Below are 19,011 nucleotides of genomic sequence, written 5' to 3'. Positions count from 1 at the left end.
TCCGAGTGACATATGCTAGTTTAGGAGAGATTTTTCTCTAATGCGTATTGAGACCTTAACACTCACACACATGGATTTTGACAAGCTTCCAAATTCTACAAGGTATAAATCTGTACTACTTTCTTCCTCTAAGATCAGTAGTCAAGCCTACCCCTAAGCCTTCTATCACCAGAAAGAAAATAGTTCACGAGAGATTAGTTGTGTTCTCTGCGAGATAAATACAAAAAACCCTGCAGACTTCCAAACAATGTGTGCAAGCTTTTCATCTTTTGCTTTTATTTTTTACCTTCTCTAAAGAGAGAAAAACAAAGCTTCCTGTGGTTCCTTTTTGGTCTTCTAAATGTTCACAGTAATTTCACGCTTCCAATGCTTGATCTGTACATGCCATTTAGTGCCTGGACGCTCAATGTACAGCAGGCACCACTAGCAACTTATTGGACCGTTTCCATTTTGAGGGTGTGAGATTTACAGCATTTGTGGTTCACTTTCTAAAATATTCTCCAAGTTAGTCAGTCACACACACACACACACACACACACACACACACACTGCAGTTTTTTAACCAAAGTGAATACAAGAGTAATGGGAAACAAAAGAATGACTTCTTTCTGCTGGATCCACTGCTGGCTTTGGCTTAAAAACTGCAGTGGCAGACATTGCTTCACACTCAACTGCTATATAAAAGGGATATCTGAGCCCCATCCTACAACAAATATGAGTGATGTCTAGGTCCTTACAGTGTGGCTTATTTGTTTCATGATCGGCTAAAAGTGCTAACATGAGCAATAATGAATTTCCTGTTGGCACTTGACTACAACCATAACTTTCCTGGCAGCACAGAAGGTGACTGGTTATCTTTAGTGATTTATACAAATCATATCTAAATAGAAAATAGACTACCAAATATTCTCTTACCTGAGGCTCCACTGGCCTATGCATGGCAGGCTGAGCAGGCTCAGCATTCCCATTGGAAAAGGACTCGGATCTTGAAGGCACTAATGGCTCCAACACTCTCCCTGTTTGCTTTGACTGTGCTTCAGGAGAGCCTTGGTTAGTTTTTCTAAGGCGCTCTTCTGCCTGCACCAGAAACAAGACATACACACATCATATAGGTTAAGTACTTTCTATAAAACACAAGATTAGTATGAGGAAATAGGTTAGTCTTAAACATTGAACATTCCTCCATTCTATCGATCTATCTATACTCACAGTATAGATACGTAAAGCTTATAACCATACTTTACCTTTGCAACAACATACTGCACATCGCCAAAATTCAGGAAAGGGGTGATCTATTTGCTTCTATCGAATGTTCACCCACAGAACCTTACTTCATCAGCAGGTTAATAACGTACAGTGAATATGTTAGTAGGGACAACAAGGTGGACAAGCAACATGTTGATAAAGCTGTCGTAATATATTATTGCTCAATGAACAGACACTATTTATAAACAAATTACCTCTCGCACACGTTCAGCCTGATCAAAGTGGGGTTTAGGTTCTGGAGTGTGGTAACTTTGCTTGCTTCTTTCTTGCTGTAGAATTTGGGGCTGTTGAGGTTGCGGCTGCTGCGGGGGTGGTTGTTGCTGCTGCGGTTGCTGCCTGTGATCATGTTGTAAAGACATAAGATATGCTTGTTCTTGCTGCAGTTGACGTTGCAGTCTCTCTGCCTGCCTGTGTTCCTCCATCTCCCGCCATCTGTATTCCTAAAATTAAACATCTCAGAATATCAAATATTGTACACAAACATGCAGCACACAACACTGATCAGGCTTCATTTATGCTTGCTGCTCTCCAAACAGGCTTAAATAGGTCCATCAATTTAAAGCAGGCAAAAACTATTTGTCAGTTTGAAAAACTTTTTATATGTTGTACATCTTGGCAAAACATTAATCTTTCTAATATACTTCATAAGAAAATGTTATTTCCTTTTTCTAGAAATCATGGCTTATAAAATCATGGCTTAGTCAAAGCTGAAGCACAGGTATGGATAAAGTCCAGTAAGTGAGAGTGGGCTAGCATTCCTCTGTGCTGTCTGATAGGACAGGAAAGAACAAAAAGAGGAGTGCTATCAGACAGGAGAAGGGACAAAGGAGTGCTGACAGGAGAGGGGACAGAAGAGTGCTATCAGACAGGTGAGAGCACAGAGGAGTACTATCAGACAGGAGAGAGCACAGAGGAGTACTATCAGACAGGAGAGAGCACAGAGGAGTGCTATCAGACAGGAGAGAGCACAGAGGAGTGCTATCAGACAGGTGAGAGCACAGAGGAGTACTATCAGACAGGCGAGAGCACAGAGGAGTGCTATCACACAGGAGAGAGCACAGAGGAGTGCTATCAGACCGGAGAGAGCACAGAGGAGTGCTATCAGACAGAAGAGCGCTCAGAGGAGTCCTATCAGACAGGAGAAAGCACAGAGGAGTCCTATCAGACAGGAGAAAGCACAGAGGAGTCCTATCAGACAGGAGAAAGCACAGAGGAGTCCTATCAGACAGGAGAAAGCACAGAGGAGTACTATCAGACAGGAGAGCGCACAGAGGAGTACTATCAGACAGGAGAGCGCACAGAGGAGTCCTATCAGACAGGAGAGAGCACAGAGGAGTCCTATCAGACAGGAGTGAGCGCAAAGGAGTCCTATCAGACAGGAGAGAGCACAAAGGAATCCTATCAGACATGAGAGAGCACAAAGGAGTCCTATCAGACAGGAGAGAGCACAGAGGAGTGCTAGCCCACTCGCACTTACTGGACTTTGCCCATGCCTCTGCTTCAGCTTGGACAAAGCTATGATTTTCTAAGCCATGAAATATATAAAAAGGAAATAAAGTTTTCTTATGAAGTACATTAGAAAGGCTAATGTACAACATATAAAACATTTCTGTATCTTACAGTGCTCATTTAAAACTTTTGTCTCAAACAAAAAATATATATATATGTTTTGTTTCATCTGTCAGACAAAATGGTCTTGTGACAATACTCTATTTTAAAGAGCTCTCAAACACAGAACAGAAAAAGAGAATATAAGCATGCACAGCAAAAAATGACATACCTAGCAAGTTTCATGCCACAAGATTAAGTTATCATTCCTCTAGGAGGTAATTCCAGTTGTGATTAAAAAACATAAAAACACATCTACCTAATGAACACTCAATACAAGTAGATCCATGCCACAAACCATCAGGGTGTTGGATATAGCCGTCAGTTTAAAAGTAACATTAAATAGAAAAGGCAAGTCAGCTCTGCTCTTTACACGTTACTTCTAACTTTAGTTGAAGGTCTCTATTTTAGAATTTAAACATTCATTTTGAGGGGTACTAAATTTCCAAAAAGTGATTTATAAACCTAAGTTTTGAAACATTGAATGCACAATTTTAAGTAAATACAAATTTGGTAAGAAAACATTTATTACTGTCCTATGAACTAGTAAAATTAGCAATGATCTTTTTTGGCAAACCTTAAAGTTACTACTACTGTTTTTATATTGTGGCAACTGGCTGATTATCCTTATGTGGAAGATGCCATTGAAAATCATGATAAAAATGCTGAATTCTAATCTAATGTGGAAAAAGTTCTAACAAATATAAAATGTTGACATTTCTGTCTTAGCTGTAGTTCTTTAAAGTGACTAGTTGTTCCCACTTTACATTTGCATGAATGGTAGGTAAATGTCTTACAAAAATCCCCATTGCCAAACCAACCCATTTATTAACTTTGCCGCAATAAAACTGTAAACGTTTCAGTGTATTAAACATTGCTGAACTCAATTTGAACATATAAGCATCTGATGGTCATTTTAAAGTGTACCTGTCATTAACAGAAACTTTTTAGATAGTAACATTATATGTATATTTGTAATATACATTGGTTAAAAATTTGCATATTTTTGGGGAGAACAAATGCTGTCTTGTTCTTGAAGCTATTGCCTGTGTGTCTCTGTGCAGAGATATAATATATTAAGTGTGGGGGAGACAGTCCCTGCTTGTCCTCAGTTTACAGAGCCCCTGCTTGTCCTCAGTTTACAGAGCCCCAGCTTGTCCTGAGTTTACAGAGCCCCTGCTTGTCCTCAGGGTACAGAGCCCCTGCTTGTCCTCAGGGTACAGAGCCCCTGCTTGTCCTCAGGGTACAGAGCCCCTGCTTGTCCTCAGGGTACAGAGCCCCTGCTTGTCCTCAGTGTACAGAGCCCCTGCTTGTCCTCAGTGTACAGAGCCCCTGCTTGTCCTCAGTGTACAGAGCCCCTGCTTGTCCTCAGTGTACAGAGCCCCTGCTTGTCCTCAGTGTACAGAGCCCCTGCTTGTCCTCAGTGTACAGAGACCCTGCTTGTCCTCAGTGTACAGAGACCCTGCTTGTCCTCAGTGTACAGAGCCCCTGCTTGTCCTCAGTGTACAGAGCCCCTGCTTGTCCTCAGTGTACAGAGCCCCTGCTTGTCCTCAGTGTACAGAGCCCCTGCTTGTCTACCCATACTTCCTGTATTTTGTCTCTGAACACACAGAGACACAAAGGCAATGGCTGCAGGGACAAGACAAGATGTTTTCTCCAAAAAATACACACATTTTGTAACCATTGTATATTACAAATGTAAATAATATTATATGTATATTATATAAAAAGCTTTTTGCAAATGACAGTGCCCATTTAATGATTTAAGGAATTCTAGGTTTATATGTGTTAAGAAAATAAATAAAAAATCCACAACACTGGCAAGATAGTCGTTTAAAAGAAAAAAAATCGACAATTTTGTATTTTAATTGCATTTATATAAATTATATGTTTATATAAATTATATTAAAGTAACATTTTTTATTATAATTTTTATTTTATTTGTTCTTCAATATATTAGAAAATATTTTAAACCAATAGATTACATAGTTGCAGGCAAATTTGCCCAACTTTAGTTTAGAAAGCAACATCTGTCAGACTACATGTAGCTGTGCTTGTCTATCTAGGGTGCAGACAGCGCATTTCCCACACTAGCTAATTGTTTGTACAGCTTGTGCAGCTGCACTGAGACAAAGCTGACCCCCACAACCCACTACAGCTATGGCATCGGATCACTAGTAAACTCTCACCAGTAACATGGCCTGCTCTTGAAGCAGCTGTTGTTGAAGGATTTCCAAGTGCCTCTGCTCCTCCTCCAGCTGTCGTCTGATATACTCCTGTCACACAAACATTTTGGAGGGTTCAGGTTGTTAACCTGAGCAGTGTGTAAAACGCACATGCACTGATGGCATTGCCAAATTCCAACAACCACAACGTAAAAGACATGAGGCACTAGCAAAAACAAATTACAATGACAATGTTCACACTGTAAATTCAATGAAGACCTTGGTCTGTACCACAATAGAGCTCTGAAAATTTGGGTCGTTATTTAAGGCATATTAAGTAATTTACACAAATACATTAAATGGAAATATTACACAATAAAATTCCTTTAATCCAGCATTCAACTTTTTTTTTCCAACACAACAAAAAAAATCAATCATCAATAGAGCAGAGTCATCCAGTTATAACCGTTCTCTGCCTTTCTAGAGGTTGTTTACTTTTTGTAAATAAATTCTACCAATTTTTCTATTAGAGTCTGACAATTAACTTCTTTGAGTTTTATAGTGTTACACACTTTCCGATGACTGTGTGACAATTCAGATCATACACCATGAGATCCCATCAATGCTAGATTATAGGAATGTTGCTGTACAATAGTAGATTGCAAATGTCAACACAATTTACAAACACTAAATGGCGCTCTCAGGTATACACTACGCTCAACAAAAAAATACTGTAGCTCTACTTACTAAACATGAGAGGTGGTGGTAGTTACTTGTACAGGGCATTATATAGGGAAAAATAAAACGCACACTTATCTTTTATTATTCCTCGCCGCACCCCCAACTCCAGCACAGCTGGCCATGGAGACTACCTCCCAGACACTTCCCTGGGGCCCAGCTCAGTTTTTAAAGTAAATTTCTCTCCAAAATGCTGCAGATCGTTGTCAGTAGCAAGGTAGTATGATCCACGGGCAGCATTAAATCTGGACAGTCTGCATAAATCTCATGGGTAGCTCCCTTAAACAGTGAGGTCAATACAGAAGACTTCTTTTTTGCACCTTGACATACTGCGATTTTACCAGGATGTAATATTAATACAGTGGCAATTCTACTTTAAAAGGTCAAAAAAATAAAAATAAATTATGTTTCCAGAGGTTCTCTGTACATGAGATCTCAGATTAAAAATAAATAAATAAAAATTTGATCTATCGGGCAATTGATTTTTCCTAGCCTGTCCGTAATCCAATTAGGTACTACAAATGGCCTTTTCTCTATATCTGATAGCATAAGTAGATTACATTAAACTTAAAAAAAAAAAAAAAAAAGGGAGATAAACTAAGTATATTGTCCCATTAACCCAATGGAGTCCATTAAATAACATGATGAATTTGACAGCTCTGCTTGCTTCTGCACACAGAGCCATCGGCAGAATGGGCTTTCACACTGCCAGTCCCATACAGTACTGTGACAGATCTGAAATAATCAGTTCCCTGTCACTAAACGCCCATGTGCTCAGAGCTCATACTGAGCTCAGCATTAGGGAAGCCCATAATTTCAGTAATGACATCACAGGACTTTTCTCAGCTGAGTGGGGCTAGAAGCATGCAAGGAGGATGCAATTTGTGTCCACTCTTCATGTCTGTCTATACAGATCACTGCTATCTGATGTAATTGCTGGTAGCCAGCTCTAAAAAGACCTTGCTCTAAAAGTGAACAACTCTCCAATTACACACAACCCCAACAATTTCAGACATGTAAAAAAACTAATGTTTTTTGCATTGGCGTAAGGTGCTTAGACATCAACACATCCCTGTTTACGAAGAGATTACATTGTCCCAAATGAATCACACCCAGCTGCCATATTTAGTTTGTTTTTCTCCACATTAATTTTCTTTTGCGCTTTTATTACATTTTTTCTGTAACTGCAGCAGAAGCAGCATGTTAAGCTAAGGAAGGGACCTACATTTAAAGCTAAAATAGGGCCTTCATTATTGGTGCTATAGCCACATAACCATGTCAATATAATTGGCATCATAATACACAGGAAAACTAACAAGGGCAGTAGTCTCAAACTGAGGCCATCCAGATGTTAGAAAACTTTAACTCCCAGCATGCCCAGACAGCCGTTGGTTGCAGCCAACGGCTGTCCGGGCATGCTGGGAGTTGAAGCTTTGATGTAGACATTAAAAAAAAAAAAAGAAAAGAAAGAAAGGATGACACCTTCAGAACTTAGCGTTGCAAAAGATAAAATTTTGCCCTGGTCAAAAAGGTCAAGAACACCCCTGGTCATAAAAGTAGTTGTAAGATATTAAGTTATATACTCACATATCAAAACCATTACTGTCCTCAATAAAGCAACTGTAACTCCCATAGACAAACAAGATGATATGGTTGTGTGGTCATTTATCTATGAATTACCTGCTCCCTTTCCACTCGTCTTTTCTCTTCTTCAGCTCTTCTACGTTCTTCCTCTTCTTTACGTCTCCGTTCCAATTCCTCCATTCTTTTCTTTTCTTCCTGCTCTCTTCTTCGTTGTTCTCTTTCTTGCTGCCGCCGAGCTTCACGTTCTCTTCTCTGTTGCTACTCAAAAGAAAATAAATAAACATGGTATAAGTGACCTGGCATTAAACTCTAGAAAAATAATACTGTAGCACATTTGCCTTTGTGTCAATTAGAACAAATTAAAGGCAGCTTGAAAAGTCTCAAATCAGTAAGGGCCCTCTTTCGCAGGCCGATTACATGGCATTTGCTGGAAAGAGCCAGTGACCAGCTGACAAGCGGAAAAATGCTAATTTGTTGGCTAAATGGATCTTATGTATGGCTAATAAAATTAATAGCCAAATGATTGATCAAGCAAAGGCTCATTATCGGGAGCCCGTGCAAAAAGGGCCCTAACTCTAGATTCATTGGCAGACTTAAGAGGCTACTCCAATGTTTAACAATTTATCCCCTATTTTGCAGATAGGAGATGTCAGGATCTGAAATTCTGCAACATTTTAGGTTTAAGAGAATGGGGTTTGTTTAATATATGTATACAAATCAAGTAATATGTTCATTCTTATGTGACTTATCTAGATGACACAGAACAAGCATTACTGAAGATAGCTTATCTGGAAATACAACTGAAGCATTGTCCAAGAATTTTTATCCACACAATTGACAGCTGTGTTACAATGAACGCTCTGCTGATTTTGTACCTCTTCAAGTCGCCTCCTTTGCTCTTTTTGCTGTTCTATGCGCTTCTGTCTCTCTGCCAATAGCTGTCTCTTGTACTCCTCCTGCTCTCTGAGTTGCTGCTCCTGCAGCAGCTGCTGCCTTCGTAAGGCCTCTGAACGCTCCTTGTTCTCCTGCTGCAATCTCAGGAAATCACGTCGAAGGGTGGATTCCCCAGGCACGTTAACAATCGAGCTGAAGGAATAAGATCGATGCATTTGGACACACGATAAACAAACAATAGCTAAAAAGAAAAGTGCTCAGAACATACAAAAGGTTTATTAATAAGACAAGCAAGCTATGTATATGAAAAAGTTATGTTTTGTTTGGTCTCTTGGGTGCAAGGATTGAAATACAGTATATCCCATTTTCAAATGTTGCTAACAAACACCAAAAGAAATATTAAATTGTAGGGATGTCCCGATACCGATACTAGTATCGGTATCTGGGCCAATACTCGGCATTTGTATGGTATCGGGGACTCTTAATGTCCCCGATACCATGCCCAATACCCGATGCTGTGCGGCGCTGTCCCGTTCTCCCGATCGCAATCATTGTGTCCTATGGAGAAGCATGTGACACACACGTCACTCCTCCTCCCCTGCGCCAAGTGTAACGCTACGGAGGAAGCAGAGTGACGTGTATGTCACATGCTCCTCCGTAGGACGCAATGATGCGATCGGGAGAACGGGACAGCGGAGCAACAACACCAGAGGACGGCCACAGGTGAGGTCTGTCTATAAAGGGGGGGCTGCTGTCTATAAAGGGGGGAGAGCTGCTGTCTATAAGGGGGGAGCTTCTGTCTATAAGGGGGGAGCTTCTGTCTATAAGGGGGGAGCTTCTGTCTATAAGGGGGGAGCTTCTGTCTATAAGGGGGGAGCTTCTGTCTATAAGGGGGGAGCTTCTGTCTATAAGGGGGGAGCTTCTGTCTATAAGGGGGGAGCTTCTGTCTATAAGGGGGGAGCTTCTGTCTATAAGGGGGGAGCTTCTGTCTATAAGGGGGGAGCTTCTGTCTATAAGGGGGGAGCTTCTGTCTATAAGGGGGGAGCTTCTGTCTATAAGGGGGGAGCTTCTGTCTATAAGGGGGGAGCTTCTGTCTATAAGGGGGGAGCTTCTGTCTATAAGGGGGGAGCTTCTGTCTATAAGGGGGGAGCTTCTGTCTATAAGGGGGGAGCTTCTGTCTATAAGGGGGAGCTTCTGTCTATAAGGGGCTGGCCTGCTCCCTACAAGGGGCTGGCCTGCTCCCTACAAGGGGGGACACTGCTCCCTGGCTACAAGGGGGGCCCTGTCTACAAGGGGGCTGCTACTAATGTCTGCATCTATCTATACTACCTACAAGGGGATCCTATCTACTATTAGGACAATCTTACAGCAGAGTCACCTGCGCTAACTTAAATTTATAGGTAGATAGTGCAGGTGACCCGGTTTCTACCGCTGCTCACCATGTGAATGTCAGCCCAATCACTTCGGAGACATTGGTTTTTCCGCCAATGCAAATTCCCTGTTCTGTCCAATGGATAAGAGAGAAATCTGTGCTCATATTACAGCAGCCGCCTCCATTGTACACAACAAGGAACCCACATATCATACGGTAAGCAGCGCCAGAAACCCTGGTGTCAGATTCCCTTTAAAATTAAAGTACTTGTACGGCGAGTACCAGAATTAAAGTATCTGTACTCGTACTAGTTCTTAAAAAAATGGTATCAGGACATCCCTATTAAATTGCGTCATAGAAAATTATCACTAGCAAACATATGTACCTGACCTAGTGGAATAAAATAGGCTGCCCTTCATAGCACAGATAAGGACCCTCTATAAAAATCTGTGGTGTACAATTCACAACAGTAGCTGCATTGAAAATGGGGCTATATTTAAAGCCATAAGTTCAGAGCATATTTCACTAATGCTCTGTAAATACCAAACACTAGTAAGGTAAAGCAATAAATACCTTGGTTCTCCTTCCTGCTCAGGCACTTCCTCTTCCTCCTCTTCACTACCACTGTACTCATACTCTGTTTCATCTTATGGAGAAAAAAAATAATGATAATGAAAAAGGATAACCTAGAACATTTTTCATACAGAGCTTCATCTCAAAAGATAAAAATCACTAACAAAATCCATCTACCACATTGGATAAGATGAAACACTGCATTTTTAGTGTAACATCTAAAAGCAAATTATACAATATTTAGCATGACTACAGACAAGGTGAACTTAGTACGGTCTAGTGTAGTCAGATGTTGTGCAGTGGCTGTGTTAAGTTACTGCAGCTCAACCCCTCTCACTTGAATAGGAGCTGGACTGCAGTAACCCAGCACAGCTACTATACAATGGATGGAGCTTTCTGCTTCTGGCTCCATTTCCTGTATTTTGCAGGCACCACAGCTCTGGTAAACAGCTGATCGGCAAGGTGCTTAGTGTTGGACCCCACCTTCAGGAAAGCCCTTTTATTCTAGTAGATGAAAACGTGTAACAAACCTAACAGTCATTGCATGCAGGATAACTATTCTGTACACAAACATAACATGCTTTGTGGCAGGTGTTTGTTGCTACATTACTGCATTAGGAAGGGTCTGCAATAGACATAGCATTGTACAGTGAATGCAATCTAACAATCTATATATATATATAAAACTCAACGTGTGTGTGTGTCTGTGTCTGTGTGTCTGTGTGTGTGTGTGTATGTGTGTATGTATGTGTATGTATGTGTGTGTGTGTGTGTGTGTATGTGTGTGTGTGTGTATGTGTATGTGTATGTGTATGTTCCCGCATCACGTCCAAACAGCTAAAGATATTAACATGAAACTTGGCACACATGTTGCTTATATGTCAACAACAAACATAGGATAGGTGATTTAACCCTTACTCACCCCCATTTGCCAGGGGCGGGGCTTATGTTTAAAGTCCCATACAAGTCAATGGGAAATATATTTACTGCATAACTTCCAAACGGCTGGAGATATTTTGATAATACTTGGTCACATGATACTTATATGTCCACTTAAAATATAGGATAGTTAATTTAACCCTTTACTACCCCCAATTTGTGAGTGTCTGGGTTTTTGTTTAACCCCTTAAGGACGCAGGACGTAAATGTACGTCCTGGTGAGGTGGTACTTAACGCACCAGGACGTACATTTACGTCCTAAGCATAACCGCGGGCATCGGAGCGATGCCCGTGTCATGCGCGGCTGATCCCGGCTGGTGATCGCAGCCAGGGACCCGCCGGCAATGGCCGACGCCCGCGATCTCGCGGGCGTCCGCCATTAACCCCTCAGGTGCCGGGATCAATACAGATCCCGGCATCTGCGGCAGTTCGCGATTAAAATGAACGATCGGCTCGCCCGCAGAGCTGCTGCGGGGATCCGATCATTCATAATGCCGCACGGAGGTCCCCTCACCTTCCTCCGTGCGGCTCCCGGCGTCTCCTGCTCTGGTCTGTGATCGAGCAGACCAGAGCAGGAGATGACCGATAATACTGATCTGTTCTATGTCCTATACATAGAACAGATCAGTATTAGCAATCATGGTATTGCTATGAATAGTCCCCTATGGGGACTATTCAAGTGTAAAAAAAAAATGTAAAAAAATGTAAAAGTAAAAAAAAAGTGAAAAATCCCCTCCCCCAATAAAAAAGTAAAACGTCCGTTTTTTCCTATTTTACCCCCAAAAAGCGTAAAAAACATTTTTTATAGACATATTTGGTATCGCCGCGTGCGTAAATGTCCGAACTATTAAAATAAAATGTTAATGATCCCGTACGGTGAACGGCGTGAACGAAAAAAAATTTAAAAAGTCCAAAATTCCTACTTTTTAAATACATTTTATTTAAAAAAAAATTATAAAAAATGTATTAAGTTTTTTATATACAAATGTGGTATCAAAAAAAAGTACAGATCATGGCGCAAAAAATGAGCCCCCATACCGCCGCTTATACGGAAAAATAAAAAAGTTATAGGTCATCAAAATAAAGGGATTATAAACGTACTAATTTGGTTAAAAAGTTTGTGATTTTTTTTAAGCGCAACAATAATATAAAAGTATATAATAATGGGTATCATTTTAATCGTATTGACCCTCAGAATAAAGAACATATGTCATTTTTACCAGAAATTGTACGGCGTGAAAACAAAACCTTCCAAAATTAGCAAAATTGCGTTTTAATTTCCCCACAAAAATAGTGTTTTTTGGTTGCGCCATACATTTTATGATATAATGAGTGATGTCATTACAAAGGACAACTGGTCGCGCAAAAAACAAGCCCTCATACTAGTCTGTGGATGAAAATATAAAAGAGTTATGATTTTTAGAAGGCGAGGAGGAAAAAATGAAAACGTAAAAATTAAATTGTCTGAGTCCTTAAGGCCAAAATGGGCTGAGTCCTTAAGGGGTTAAAGTCCCATGCAAATCAATGGGAAATGCATGTTCTCACATAACTTCTGTACGGCTGGAGATATTTCAATACTTGATACACATATTACGGGTCGGGATATGAGGTCGGGATTAGGAGGTCGGGATTAGGAGGTCGGGATTAGGAGGTCGGGATTAGGAGGTCGGGATTAGGAGGTCGGGATTAGGAGGTCGGGATTAGGAGGTCGGGATTAGGAGGTCGGGATTAGGAGGTCGGGATTAGGAGGTCGGGATTAGGAGGTCGGGATTAGGAGGTCGGGATTAGGAGGTCGGGATTAGGAGGTCGGGATTAGGAGGTCGGGATATGACAATAATATATGAGGACGGGATAATGAGTCAAAAGCTTCCTCCTTTGTTTATATTCCTCCCCAACAAGCATTAGGAAGGAAAAACCGGGCAACGCCGGGTATTAAGCTAGTTGCATATAAAAGTCCCCTATGGATAATTAAAAAGTGCAAAAAAACTAAAACAAAATTATATAAAAGGCCTCCACTAATAAGGTATTGTTTTGATTGTTATACCCCACAGACTAAAGAGAAAATATAAGATTTACCATAAAGTGCACTACTCAGAAACAATACCCCACAAAATTAGTGAAATCGCAGTTTTCTTTTTATAGAAGGCATCAGCACCATCCTATTATCATTCTGGGGACTCCCTAGAAACTGATGAATACAAAATAAAACAAAATAACAAGCACTAAACAAGTACTCTCTCTGTGAGAAGAAAAATGGAGAGATTTTACCCACAGCGTCCAATCACAGCTCAGCTTTGACTTTACCAGAGCTTGTTAAGATATGAATGCTGAGCTGAGATTTGTTATGGACAAAATTGCTCGTTTTCTTCTCACACATTTTGATATCAGACCATAAAAGTGTCACGTCTTTAATTACCGTACATATTCTAGGATTGGTTAGGTTTTATCTGAAAGAAGTCTGGAAATGCTAGTGACCACTAACCTTTCTCTCCTCTCTTCTTCCTGGTCCTGTCTATGTGATCCTTAAGTTGGATCCTGACTTGTCTTTCATTTGGCTGATCTCTTATAAATGGATGCTTTAAAAGCTGTTCTGTAGGGGGACGCTGCATGTAATTTTTCACAAGACAGCCTTCTATAAAACTAAAAAACTTCTTTGACCTTCAAAAGAAAAAAAATATATATTAACAAAGGCATTTTATATTCTAGATGACAAACACACATCAACTTTACTTCTGACATTGCGAACATCAAAATAATAGATATTGGATATGTTGTACTTCTATCAATTGTGTCCATGAGGTTGATAACAGAAGAACAAGTGCTTTGCAAAGTTGCTACATTTGAAACAAATACTGGGACCATGTTCACATGTGATAAAAACGTTTGCTATGGAAATGGCAGTCATCCATAGTAAGCGAAGAAAGGTACAAAACATTCTGAAGTCTGCATGAGAACTGCAATGTGGGAAAACATTTCCTAACATGAAAAGTGCCCCACAAATATAGTCATAGATACATTATAATGACTTAAAACAACAATGTTAAATTCCTAGAGTTGCTAAAATACAACAGTTTTTTTTGGCAAGGCTTGAAAACAGCTGACGATACCTCATGGCACATATTAAACACACTTACTAGAGATGTGCTTACCCCTTCACAGATTATGGAATTTGTTTTCTTTACATCATAATTGTTACACAATAAAACATGAATTCTGAAAACCCCTGAGTGACAAAAATCTCCCCATTTGTGGAAAGCAGCCGTGGGGAACCACCCTGATAGCTACTTACCCAGGTCCAGTTACATTTTTTAACTATAATTTCTGAAACGTCAAAGTCTTCCAGGACCCCACTCCCTGCATCCCGAATTTGGCAGTATAAAATAAGTTACCTGTTTCCTTTAAATACAAGTAATTGAGTCATACAGCAGGGACCATTATCAAAATGAACAATTGTCCAGGAAGCAGAAAATGGTGTGTGCTGAGCCCTCTCTTCACTAAACAGACTGCCAAGGACACCGGTTGCATATATACATAGTGATAATCGCTAAGTGTATGTGAACTTTAGAAATTGGTAGACCAACTAGTTGACCAACCGATTAATCGATTATGAAAAAAAGTAGACAACTATTTTCATAATCAATTAGTTGCCTATTAATCGATTAGTTGTTTCAGACCGAAAAGAAATTAATAATTGCCCACTGTCACTCCCTTGGCTGCGGCGTGTGTGCGGTATTAGGCAAGGTGCATTGGTGTAAAAAGTTTCCTTATATACCGACGACACTCTGGTGTATTTAGCGGCTGCGTAGTATCGTCTCTACTGTCCCTATCTCACCTACTTAACTCCTTTGGCTCCCTAGCTGGCCTCAGAGTCCACTGCGCAAAATTTTTGTTGATGCCTCTCTGTGCAATGCTAGTTTCCACCATTCTTTCCTGTCCCTCTGCAGGTAGTCTAGCAATTTAGGTACCTAATTTAGGTGTTGAGTTGACTGCAGATGTCATTTACATCCCTCTTAGCTTTAGCAAGGAGGGGGTCTAAATTAAGTCGAGTATTGGTCTAATTTCCTTTTATCATCAATTGGTAGAGATAAATATATAAAAATGTTGTAAAGTACACCATCTTAAATATGTTAAGTCTCCCCTGCTGTGCCCACCAAGCGTTTTCTTTAGACAACTGGATGGGGTCCTGAGATCCTACTATTGGTAGGGTAAACCTCCTAAAATTAGTATGGCTCTTTTGCAGATGCCCAAGCTACAATAGGGTCTTGTGGCCCATAATATGCACAATCACTTTTTAGCCTCTCAATTGGTCTATGCCCAGTGGTGGATTGATGTTGATCTTTTTAGCTACCACACGGCTGGGACATTGCTTGGCTCTTATGAAAGTCCTACTAACATCCTGTACAGGTATCACTCTACCCTTTCTCTCCTTTCCCCCATAGCAACTGTGGCTTGGTTTTGGTGCTTGGTCTCTTATCTGGTCCCCCTCATTCAAGTTTACTGTAGGTCCCTTCTGTGGGCAGATTCTCACTTCCCACATTTAACCCCACGACTACCCTAAAATGTAGCAGTATGGGGAGAGAGTAAATTTGTCCCACACTTATTTTCAGAAGATCAGGAATTTTGGACCTTTGCAGCCACGCAGGATAGATTAGCTATTCCCACTGCTGCCTTTTTCCTGTATCTTCAATTGAGACAAGTCGGCTGGGCACAATTTGGTGCTCTTACGGTGATTACGCAATTTTCTCGGGTAAAACAGTTGTAACATGGAACTTCCTAAGTCACTTACCCAGGCCTACCACCTCTAACTGTCCATGGGACACCGTCCACTTACTGATGATTATACAAAATGAAAGGCTAATATACCTACCCTTACCCCTGCTATGTGGAAAGAGGTGGAGAAAACATAATAGGCCAATGTGGTTCGTGCCAGGGATTTTTTGATTCAATACAAATTACTTCTTCACCTCTACCATACTCCAGAGAAACTTAAAAAAAAAAAGTAGGGGTGTTGTCATCTGAGGTACGATTCTATTGCTCCTCTGAGACAGGAACGTTTCACTATGCTGTTTGGGGGTGCCTAAGTGTATTCCATTTCCAGGGAAATTTAAAGGGGTTATCCAGGAAAAACTTTTTTTTATACATCAACTGGCTCCAGAAAGTTAAACAGATTTGTAAATTACTTCTATTAAACAATCTTAATCCTTTCAGTACTTATGAGCTTCTGAAGTTTAGGTTGTTCTTTTCTGTCTAAGTAATCTCTGATGACACGTGTTTTGGGAACCGCCCAGTTTAGAAGAGGTTTGCTATGGGAATTTGCTTCTAAACTGGGCGTTTCCCGAGACACGTGTCATCAGAGATTACTTTGACAGAAAAGAACAACCTTAACTTCAGAAGCTCATAAGTACTGAAAGGATTAAGATTTTTTAATAGAAGTAATTTACAAATCTGTTTAACTTTCTGGAGCCAATTGATATATAAAAAAAAGTTTTTTCCTGGATAACCCCTTTAAATTTCCCTGGAAATGGAATACACTTAGGCACCCCCAAGCAGCATAGTGAAATGTTCCTGTCTCAGAGGAGCAATAGAATCGTACCTCAGATGACAACACCCCTACTTTTTTTTAAGTTTCTCTGGAGTATGGTAGAGGCGAAGTAGTAATTTACAAATCTGTTTAACTTTCTGGAACCAGTTGATATATGAAAAAAAGTTTTTTCCTGGATAACCCCTTTAAATACAAACACTTATGATCAGAAGCAATGAAATAGCCAAGTACTTCTACTATAGATTAACCCCATAGATGCTGTGACATCTAAGCATCTATAGTGAAAACACAGATCCCGATGCATTCGTGTGGGCTCATAGGACCCCCCCCCCTATGAGTTCAAATGGCTGCATGAAGTCTCACCTAATCTTAAGCAGCCTAGAGAACCACACTGTACAAGAAGATAGCCAATAGTACCGATTAGTAGTATGATATCACATAGTACTGAACAGTACATAGCAAACTAATGACTGCTTTCAATAGTGCCCTATAAGGACTTAAAAAGCCTAAAATATTAAATCTTTTTTAAAAATATATAAAAACTTCCCCATGAAATAATATAAATTACTCCCTTTTTCCCATAAAGGTTAAAACACTACATATGTGATATTGCCGCATGTGTAAATGTCCAAACTAATAAAGTATAATGTTTGCTAACCCGCATGATAAAATAGCATAAAAGTTATATATATATTATATATATATATATATATATATATAAAAAAAATAATAATAATAATAGAATAATAGAATTGATGATCTTGGTCACCTCATGTGTCAGAAAGAAATAGAAAAGACGATCAAAAACAAGAAAAGACGATTAAAATATTTCTTCAAAACAATTATGGTACAGCCAAAAACTACAGATCACACTACAAAAAATAAGCTCTCATTCATCCCCATATACCGAAAAATAAAAACGTTATTGAGGTCAGAAAGGGACAATTTTTAAACATGCTTATTTTGTGAAAATATATTGACTGTTTTTAGAAATTTTACAATAAAAAAAATAAATAATAATATGTAAAACATCGTTTTTGATCGTATTGACTCACAGAATAAAGAGAACATCTCAGTTTTACCATGAAGTGCACTGTGTAAAAATTGCGTTTATTTTTATTTCAGTGACATAGAAAGGCCCAGAGGTTACTAAAGTGTCATATGTATACCATCCATACCCCAGGTGTCTATAACATGTCTGTTTTATCTAGGCATTCCGCAGTACCTAGAGTGGCTGTTATTAAGATGCCTATCTAGACAAACGTTTCCCAACTGGTGTGCATCCAGCCGTCGCAAAACTACAACTCTCAGCATGCCCAGACAGACTGTCCAGGCATGCTGGGAGTTGTAATTTTGCAACAAGTTTAGCTACATAAAAGTTAGACGTGTCAGCATGATTTTGTGGAGGTCATGAAGTCGCATGCAACTTTTTTTTTTTTTTTACCAATCAGATATTACTGAAGTTGTGTTGAGAGAACATTTTATTTGGCTTGTAGTCATAGTGAAACCTGAGCCTAGCAAACATTACTTTCTTAACATACAATGTAAGAGCTCGGTTTGTCTTAAAATAGATTGTTAACATCTCAAGTCCCCCATAAGCAAGTTCATACACATTCTAATGGAAGAGTTTGAGCCGCATCTTTTTACATTGATAGGAGAGATCAATCACAGCATATACTGCAGTGTTTCCCAACCAGGGTGCCTCCAGCTGTTGCAAAACTACAATCCCCAGCATGCCCGGACAGCCAACGGCTGTCCGGGCATGCTGGGAGTTGTAGTTTTGCAACAGCTGGAGGCACACTGGTTGGAAAATAACAATATACTGTCATCATAAAGTTGAAACTTACCATTTCTTTGATTTTAGCCGTGGTGGAGGATTTCTAGGAATAAGGAACAGCGCTCTCATTGGGTGCATATCACAAAGAGCTTTAAAAAAAAAAAAAAAAAATACATATGGAAATTAGAACAGACAATATAAAATGTAAAGAGAGATTTATCACAGAACTGATCATAAGAACAACTTACGGGGTGCCCCTTCTGCCATCTCAATAGCTGTGATACCACAAGACCAAAGGTCACTCTGAGGAGGGGTAAAAAAGAACAGAACAAGCAAATACTTATTAGTGCACCTAAATGACACCTAAACTATTTTTAATCACAGAAGCCGCATGCATTGTTTGACATTTTAGGAGACCGAAGGGTCATAGATGCTCTTTCAGCAGTGTGCTAAAAGGCATGTGGAGTCTCATAGGCCATGCAATAGAAAATAAAAGAATAAATCAAGCTTGCTCTCTGATGCAAACCTCCAACAGGTGGCACCAGAGTCCGCT

At 39.9% G+C, this 19,011-nt stretch overlaps 1 protein-coding gene across 4 annotated transcripts in view; it reads right to left on the bottom strand.

Moving 5' to 3' along the window:
• Nucleotides 1–19,011, bottom strand: part of MAP4K4 (mitogen-activated protein kinase kinase kinase kinase 4) — a 171,072-nt gene that overhangs the window by 30,107 nt on the left and 121,954 nt on the right. For all 4 annotated transcript variants that reach the window (XM_056556091.1, XM_056556092.1, XM_056556093.1 and 1 more), the window contains exons 8-16: nucleotides 18,707–18,761; nucleotides 18,529–18,607; nucleotides 13,622–13,797; nucleotides 10,201–10,273; nucleotides 8,237–8,447; nucleotides 7,458–7,619; nucleotides 5,064–5,150; nucleotides 1,461–1,706; nucleotides 916–1,077 (exon numbers count right to left, since the gene is read on the bottom strand). In XM_056556091.1, the coding sequence (XP_056412066.1) occupies nucleotides 916–1,077; nucleotides 1,461–1,706; nucleotides 5,064–5,150; nucleotides 7,458–7,619; nucleotides 8,237–8,447; nucleotides 10,201–10,273; nucleotides 13,622–13,797; nucleotides 18,529–18,607; nucleotides 18,707–18,761 (1,251 nt within the window). The remainder of the gene's footprint in view (nucleotides 1–915; nucleotides 1,078–1,460; nucleotides 1,707–5,063; nucleotides 5,151–7,457; nucleotides 7,620–8,236; nucleotides 8,448–10,200; nucleotides 10,274–13,621; nucleotides 13,798–18,528; nucleotides 18,608–18,706; nucleotides 18,762–19,011) is intronic.

The sequence above is a fragment of the Hyla sarda genome, chromosome 2, assembly GCF_029499605.1.
Source record: "Hyla sarda isolate aHylSar1 chromosome 2, aHylSar1.hap1, whole genome shotgun sequence".
Classification (NCBI taxonomy): domain Eukaryota; kingdom Metazoa; phylum Chordata; class Amphibia; order Anura; family Hylidae; genus Hyla; species Hyla sarda.
The sequence above is the reverse complement of the archived record's forward strand: the minus strand, read 5'-3'. Positions and strand labels throughout refer to the sequence as shown.